The sequence below is a fragment of the Phocoena sinus genome, chromosome 16 (genome assembly GCF_008692025.1).
Source record: "Phocoena sinus isolate mPhoSin1 chromosome 16, mPhoSin1.pri, whole genome shotgun sequence".
Classification (NCBI taxonomy): domain Eukaryota; kingdom Metazoa; phylum Chordata; class Mammalia; order Artiodactyla; family Phocoenidae; genus Phocoena; species Phocoena sinus.
In genome coordinates, this window is record NC_045778.1 from 13,072,330 (window position 1) to 13,081,132 (window position 8,803).

An 8,803-nucleotide genomic window follows, 5' to 3' on the forward strand; every position below is an offset into this window, starting at 1 on the left:
AGAAACACGTGAAGGGTTTAATGCAGGTCTTAGATTTCTAAGAACTCTCCTTAGCTCACCCATACTCCATGTTTTCATTCTTTTACTTTCCTCTTTCCTCCTATGGAAAACTTTTTTGAATTATGAGCTACGTCTGTCTAGCTGAATATGCCAACTCTGCTCCTTAGCAGCGAATGGCCTCATTTGATCCCAAGTGCCCTGAGACGCCCTGAAGGGTATTAACCAGCTCATTGGTGACACAAACCTGGCACCCACAGAGGCTGGTTTGATTTGGAACAGATGCGTGGAAGATTATCCCATCAATCAACACCGCTTTTTTAAAAAACTGGAGTTTGAAATTGTCCATAAACTAGTATCTCTAATTAACTTTAAGGTAAACACAGTTTCCCATTAAAGACTTAAGAAATTTGGTCCATCCAACAATTTCCAGGTAAGGAAAGTGGGTGGGCCCCAGAGTGTAACAGGAATAGATGAAAAAAAACACCTACATGATTTTGATCTACAGGCAGATGTAAATTATGAAATTAAAAACATCAATGCCATTTCTTTTCAATCATCAGCACATAAAGGGAAAATTAAAAACAAACAAAAAGCCTTTCGGTGCCACCTGGACAGACAAATTGAGCAACAGTTCTCCCCACCTCTGCCTTACAAAGTAAAAATAAACTCCAAGCTAATTGAACTGTGAGTGAACATGACACATTGTTTTCCTCAGATGTATTCACCGCATTAGATGAACTTCATTTTGGAAGGTGGAAGGTAAGCCAGCCCTCCCTGGAACCAGTCTGCCTGAACTACCTTTCTTGTTTCCACTTGTACGTTGGTTATTTCTGCATTTCACAACTCTCTGGGCTGCAAAGTGCTGGAGAGGGAAGGACCATTCCCTCTGCTCTGAATTCCCTACAGCACCCAGCTGGGGCCAAGCAGAATGCAAGTCAAGTGCAGTCCTGCTGGAGAAGGCCTTACATTCCTTCTGGGTATTTCAGAGTATTTGGCACACAGTAGGCAGTTCCCAAGTCCTTGGAGGTTGAATCCTATTTCAGGCTGTACTTCACACGCCATTCCGTGCCATACCGAAGAAGTGAACATTTCCCAGCATTCAACGAGTGAGCATTAAAATGAACTTTAATCACCAAACTGCACCCCATGCATCGCATCTAGGGACTAATAACAAGTAAGGAGGTGAGTTCATTCTAAATAACCTTCAAACTATTAACCCTTTGTTTAATATTAATACTCTCCCTAAAAGAGAAGGCCTACACAGTGTGACACCTCCAGTTTACTGGTAGGAGTAAATAGGGATAAAATCCACAGCTGTGGGCTTGAGAAGCATCAAAGATAAGAAAATCTGACAGCCTTGGAGAAGTAAAATAGGAAGAGTCTGCAAGTTAACCCCACTCCAAGATCCCGACGATTAGAAATATCTTCCAGAACATTCGTTCCCCTGTCAAGAAAATTTCAACCACCACCAAGAAAGCACACCCTGAACCTGTGAACGTTTACTTCGCTAGCTTTGATGATCAATCTAAAAGCAACTGCACAGTGACTGAAAACAAAATACAACACCTATCCACTGAGGGAACAAGGAAGGTGACTGTTACTCCTTGCTCAACCTGGCTGTATGAGTCTAAAAGCTCATATTAGCATTTCTAGATGTAAATGCTGCAAGGCATAAGTTGAGAAAAAAGAAGAAAAAAAGAAAAATGAATGCAAGTACACACTGGGTGTGACACTCTATCAACACCCCAAACTCCACTCTGCAAGCCACGTGTGGAAATCCACAGAATTCAGCAAGTCTCCCCATCCTGTTTGCAGCAACTTCCTCAGTTTGGAGATTCAGGTGCCTGGTAATTGCCCTGATGCCTCCCCACCCTTGACGGCCATGCTTGTTTCCCAGAGGCCGCTGTGGGGCATTTCAACATTAAATACGGTTATAAGAAACACCTGGAGTGACCTGCCACCATCACCAAAACTGAGGTGGCAAATCTGAACACTTCCAACAAAGCCCTTGGAAAGGTGAACCCAAAGACACTTTGTCCCCTTTTAGAGGTGAAATGTATCATGAACGCCTAGGTATATGCTACAAAGTAGCCTACAACATCATCCATAGTTAGAAAGCAAAGGCTTGGGACACACACTGATTTGTAGTGTTCCACCAAAGTATACAATATATCCACTCATCCGTCCAACGATGGTGAAGATGGCGTTTGCTGTTGTTCCGGACACAGGTAGCAGAGCAGCTCTATGAGCACAAGGTCAGGAGACAGTCTTGGTGCCCTTGCCCAGTAAAAAACAAAACAAAACAAAAACACCTCATCACCCAATGCCTCTGCGGTCAACCCAACATCCCGTTGAGTGTCTACTGCATGCCAAGCACTGAGGAACGGAAGTGAACAAGGCAAATTCTGCCCCTGAAGGAATGAACACATCTCCCATCTCCCAAAGGGGAGACCTATGTGATGGGGGCCTGGAGAAGGGGCGGTCTCATGAATGGGCACGTAACCCAGCGTGTGGCTGGTAAACAGGCAGCGCTAGCGCACGCTGGGGTCGGGGAGGAAGTATAGTCTACTTGCATTTACTAGGTGAAGGGGTAGGAAAGGACATTTAAGGGCAGGAGGTACATCTTAGAGAAGCCAGAGAAGTCTACTGAAATTCCAGGAATCAGCAGTTCAGCAGAGTGGGAGCTTTGAGAACATGAAGGGTGTGTCTGTGAAGCAAGCAGGGGCTGGAGCACACAGTGCCTGGTAAACCACAGGAAGTTTACCTGGATCCAGAGGGCAATGGAAGCCACTGGAAATCTGTGAGCCAGCAATGGCCAACTTGGATTTCTGCTTCAGACCAGTGTCTCTGGTCTTGAACAAGAGTCACCACAAACTAGATACTGGTGATTCTCTGAACTATTCCCCATCCTCAGCAAAATAAATAAAAGCACTAGAAAAGACTGTCACAACTGTCCTCTACGGTTTTGTGGGGATTTTTTTTTTAATCAAATACAAAGAGATTATATGAAACATATAGAAGAAATCTAAGAATAGCCTCTTTAAGAAGACTGGATTTGTGTATGATTAGACCTAACTGTGAGGTCATACTTTTCTCAGAGTTGTGTCTAAAGTTGGGTGTTACCATAAGAATCTAAGAAAAAAAGTTTTAAAGCAGGAAAAAAAAAAAATGACACACACTACACCTTTTTATAAGGGCAATGTTGATCTGATAGCTTCATAGAGTCTGCCAAAACAAAGTCTTAAAAAATGGAAAATAATGTATTAGGCTTCCAGAACAAATAATCCAAAATCCACAATATTAACTATACGGTGGCTTTTACTGGTTAATGAAATCATTACTCTGTTGATGTTTAAAATAGCCAGGTTTTCTAATCATGCCGTACTAACATGTTTTTCTACTATAACTTCAAAATGCCTTTGTATTTCCCTAAACTTCTATAATGAAAGACTAATTTTATAGATAGAAAAAGACAACTAAATTCTAGTGATTTAACATAGGCATTTATTTTCTAACCAAACACATGGCGAAGGCCTGAAGTGGTATAGAAAACACACCTTAGAGAACTAGAGAACTAGCCACTCCAAGTATGAGACCCTGCTTATACCCTGAGAAACTAGTCCAGAACTTACAAGCCATTCAATTACTGCCCACAATTGCATTTCCTCATCTTCTCAGAGACCGCGACCCCTGGACACATCTCACTACACTGAGTCAGATAGTCTCCGATTACACTTTAACTCACAGGACAAGCCAGATAGACTTAGCCTAACATCTAAAAGCTACTCAACAGCGTGACTGAGCATTTGTTGTTTATTTTCTCCACCCCAAAGGAGAAATTATGATCGATAATAAGCAGTCTGGTTCCACTGCTGATTTACTGGGAGAAATCAGATAATCACTCAAAACATTCCATTCCACCTCTAAGCCAAAGAAAACACACCGGGGGCAAGTGGTAACACCAGACACTTATAGACATGGATGAAGGGCCTCGTACAGTTGGTTCTTCCCCACAGATGATGTTTACCTCTATCATACAAATGCAGAGAACACAGACCCATGATACCAGTCCTTTACTAAATGGGTAGCTGGACCAGAGTAAACGTCTACATACCAAAAGAGACAGAAAAGACCACTGGTTAAGAACTTCTACTGGCCTTTGGACTTGGCTTAAAAAAAGAGGGCACAATAATGAGATATTACTACACACCTATTAGAATGGGCAAAATCCAAAACAGACAACATCAAATGCTAGCAAGGATGTGGAGCAACAGGAACTCTCATTCATTGCTGGTGGGAACGCAAAATGCTACAGCCACTTCAAAAAAACTGGCAGTTTCTCAACAAAATAAACACACTCTCACCATACCATCCAGTAATTGTGCTCCTTAGTATTTACCCAAATGAGCTGAAACCTCTGTCCACCCAAAAACGTGTACACAGATGTTTACTGCAGCTTTATTAATAATTGCCAAAACTTGGAAGCAACCAAGTCCTTCAGTAGGTAAATGGATAAGTAAGCTGTGGTACAGCCAAACAATGGAATATTATTCAACACTAAAAAGAAATGAGCTATCAAGCCATGAAAAAACATGGAGGAAACTTAAATGCGTATTACTAAGTGAAAGAAGTCAATGTGAAAAGGCTACAGACTGTATGATTCCAACTATATGACTTTCTGGAAAAGACAAAACTATGGAGACAGTAAAAAGATCAGTGGTGGCCAGGGGTTAGGGACAGATGAAAAATCAGAGCACAGGGGATTTTTAGGGCACTGGATCTGCTCTATATACTATTATGGTGCTACATGTCATTTTACACTTGCCCAGACCCATAGAATGTACGACACCAAGAGTGAACCCTAATGTAAACTACAGACTTGGGGTGGTTAAGATGTTTCAATGTTGGGTCATTGATTGTAACAAATGTACCACTCAGATGGGGGATGCTTATAATGGAGGATGGGAGGAAGGGCAGGGAATATTGGGGAAATCTCTGCACCTTCTGCTTAAATTTTCTGCAAACCTAAAACTACTCTAAAAAAAGTTTTAATAAAAGCACACTGCTCTCTGCCCAGGATGTAGCTGATTAGCAAGGTAACTTCCCGAATACGTTCAAGGAAAATGAAAGACATCCATAATCGCCTCTTGTGTTCAAAACATGAAAGTTAATATCACAATTAGAGGAACTAGTGAGAGCTATGAAGGCAAGTACTAATAGGATTCTGGTACCACCTTCCCTTCAAATAAACTCGATAGTGAAAAATCTAGCAAAGCCTTCACTTAATTGAATATCTAGACCTTGTCAAACACTTCCTGGGCAGCTACCAGCAAGGGCTATATTTCAGTTAGAGTTGTCAGGGGCTGTGCACCTTAACCTTGACACAGACTATGACAGTGTTGTTCAATGGAATCCTTACATCCACAGACCCAGTTCATGTGGTCGCACACATTTCTTTTCGCAAATTACACACCCTAGAGGTCAAACCCACTAAACACAATCTTCGTCCTAGGTCAGTTAACTCTAACAAAACTCTCAAAAGCTGAAAGGAATCTCTCCTCTGCATTTGCCTTAGTAACACCTGCCAAGTACTAGGGAACTCAGGAAACCACAAGCACTTTATTTGTTTCCCTGATTATATTAATCAGAGATTAAAGAAGCATGGAGAAATTTCTGGTACGTATAGGCTGTCATCTAAAACAATTTTAAAATTTGACTCAGTGAGGCCAGAGAACATTTCACAAGGCGTATTTAGTGAAATGTCAGTTTTAGTTGAGGGAAGTGCCAAGGAAGCCACCACCTCGCACACTCTTCTCGCCAAGTATTCAGAGGCCTCTGTTCTTATACACCAGGAACGAATGTGTTTGTCCATGCAAAGCCAACGTGTTGTGTACAATTTACAGACCTACTTTTTAATATGGCCAGGTGTCAAACAGATAACCCTTTCCTAGTCTCTCCACCCCCGCCATCCTCCCTCCCAAACAAAAACAGCCTGAATTGCTCACAGTACGCAAGAAGCCAGAGATTCTGTTTCGTGTAAGTGTTGCTGCTTTTGGTGGTTCACATTCTCCAAGAGACCAATGAACCCTCTCATTTACTAACGCCAACCTTAACTAAATTGCTTCCACCAGCTTCCCCCTCTTCTCAAACCCCCACTCACCGTAGACATCTCTCTCAGCCAAAAAAGCTACTCAAGAGGCTTGGAAGTGGCTGCCTCTGCAAATTCCTCCCCCTTCCTACCAAAAGGGCACTTCAAGAACTTTACAGTCTGCAGACACATGAATATGGCTCCAATGCCATTCACCAGGGCTGGATTAGAGCATGCGGAGCGTCTTTCAACAATCAATTTCTATTCAGGCTGCCCATCACACTGAAACTGGGGTGAAAACCTGCTTTCTAAGCAAATTCAGAATGCCATCCAGTTCCCAAGTGTGAGCTAGCACTGGGAGGGAGCGTACACACACTCCCTCCTCCACTGAAGACTTTTTCCTGGCACAGGGGCATCCTAAACTCGCCCCATTTCCTTTCCAGGGTCGTGATCTTTGATCCGTCCCCAAGTTCATGCCTTTTTCTCCATCTGAAGGTTCAGCTATTCTGCAGCAGCAATAGCAATTTATCCCCTTGGTTTCTTGACACTTTCCTCTCTCCTCCTGGCTGTGAATCTGTTTTGATCTCAACAGGGTTGTCTGTATGGGGATCCTGCAAGTTAATGATGTGGCTAGCTGGCAGGGATGGTAGGTGAGAGCACACAATGTACTTTTTCCAGTTATGTTTCGCCTCACCATAGCTAATAGTGGCCTTTCTAAAGGCCTGCTACACTAAAAGGGAGACCTACACCCCTAAACTTCCCCTCTTCGGGGGCGCCTCTGGAGGCCAGGTGGAAACAGAACAGACAGCCCATTCTCCCGTCAAGTATCTGGACTCCGAGGCAAAATATCCCTAGACACTCCACCACCAATGAAGCAAACACACGTACATCTTGCTCAGCAAGGGAGTCAGTCGATCCCCTTCACCCAGGTTTCGGCCGGTTCAGGCTTCGTAGCCTTCACTCTGTCCAGGCTGGTATAAGATGCTGCATTCTCCCGGCTGTACACCGCCGCCGCCACCCCCCCCCGCCCACCCAAGAAAAGGGCTTCCAACGGAGGTGGGAGCATCAGCTCCGGTACCCGCCCTTCCCTCTCGATCCTGGCCAGAAAAACTCCACTTCCCGGATTCCCGGCCACTCTCTCCCGCCCCCTCCCCGGGCGATCCAGCTATAGCGCCGTCCTGATGCCAGCGAAGTGCCCAGCCCAGCTGCGCACCCCCCGAACCCCAACGCAGGCCCCCGGAACAGGCCCCGGCTTCCTCCCTCTTCCTCTGCCTAGGGCTCCCGGGCTCTGCACGCACCCCTCAAGCAAACTAGGACTGAAAAAAGTCCCACCCCGCCTCCCCAGCCACGCCGCCGGCCTCCAGCTCCGCCCGGGAGGGGCCTCCTCCCCAGAGGCGACAAGGAAACGCGGGTGGTGGTTCCAGCAGCCTCCCCCCGCACCCCGCGAGGGGCCTGGACCCCGGGGAGGGCAGACCCACGCGGCCCCGAAGGGACACCTCCCTCTCCCCCACCCTCTGGGGCCGGCGGGTCTTGGCAGGGAGCGTGCTCTCTGCGGGTCCTCGGGAGCCTCGGGGAGCCCGGGGGCCGCCCGGGTCTGGGCGCAGCGTCTGCCGGGGGCGGGCGGAGGTCGGCGCTGCGGCGCGCCCCTGGGGGACACTCACGATGGTCACGCTGGCTTTGCGCAGGTCGCGGTTCTCCTCCTGCAGCGCTTTGCACTTGAGTTTGTAGGTCTCCAGCTCGATCTTGAGCACCTTATTCTCCTGCTGCAGCGAGGCCAGGCGGTTGGTGAGCTCCTCCAGGCGGAACGGCGAGATGACAATGCCCCCCGACTTCCCACCGCCACCGCCTCCCCCGCCGCCACCGCCGCCGCCGGCGCCCGAAGTCGACGAGCAAGACGACTGCATGGCGGCCGAGCTGCCGCTGCTGCCCCCCGCCCCGTCCGTGTCGCTCTCGCTGGCGCTGTCCGCCATGGCCGCGGCGGGCTGGGGAGACGACGAGGAGGAGGAGCAGGGAGGCGGCGGCGGCGAAGGCTGGGCTGCGAATGAGTGGGCGCCGGGCGAGCACAGGGGAGCGCCGAGCTGGGAGCCTGGCAGCAGGGCGCAGACTCGGAGTGGCTGCGAGAGAAAGAGAGGGAGCTTCCCGCTGCCAAGGGACCTCCTCTGCCAGCGAACAGAGACCCCGCCCGGGCTCGGGCAGTATTGCACTGGGGCTCGCTCTAGCCGGGCCTGGCGCGCTCGCTAGGCCGCCCTGCAAAGCCGGCCGAAAGCTCCGAGACCCGCCCCCCGCCGCCGTCGCAGCCGCCGCCGCCGCCGCCGCCACCGCAGCCGCCCTCCTCCTGGCGTGCGCCGGCAGGCTGGGGAAGCGCGGGCCCGGCCGGGGCGGGAAGGCCAGGCCAGCCTACGCGCCAGCCGCTCGCCGGCCACAAGTGTTCCGAGGGTGGGCCTCCCAGCCCCCTGGCCTAAGCCCGAGGCCGCCCATTCTCTTCTGGGCTCAGGCCAGCTCCTGGGAGAAGGAAACCTAACGCCCCACTAGCCTCGCAGGTGCTGGGGACACGTGGAAAGGTCAGCCCGGCTCTGGCATCCAGCCCCGGCCGAGCCCGTGGCCCCATCTTCCGCCGACAGTGTGTGCTCCTGTCTCCCTCTGTCTGTTTCAGACATACACGCAACCCTTTTAGTTTGATCTCCGTGAGCTTGCCTGGGAAGCTTCGGATAGCGC

At 48.6% G+C, this 8,803-nt stretch overlaps 1 protein-coding gene across 1 annotated transcript in view; it reads right to left on the reverse strand.

The window, feature by feature from the left end:
• The window catches only part of CCDC6 (coiled-coil domain containing 6), a 112,905-nt gene extending 104,718 nt beyond the window's left edge, over positions 1-8,187 (reverse strand). The window contains exon 1 of the mRNA XM_032608769.1: positions 7,750-8,187. Coding sequence (XP_032464660.1) covers positions 7,750-8,058 — 309 coding nt within the window. The 5' untranslated portion in view covers positions 8,059-8,187. The remainder of the gene's footprint in view (positions 1-7,749) is intronic.
• Between the last annotated feature and the right edge of the window lie 616 nt (positions 8,188-8,803).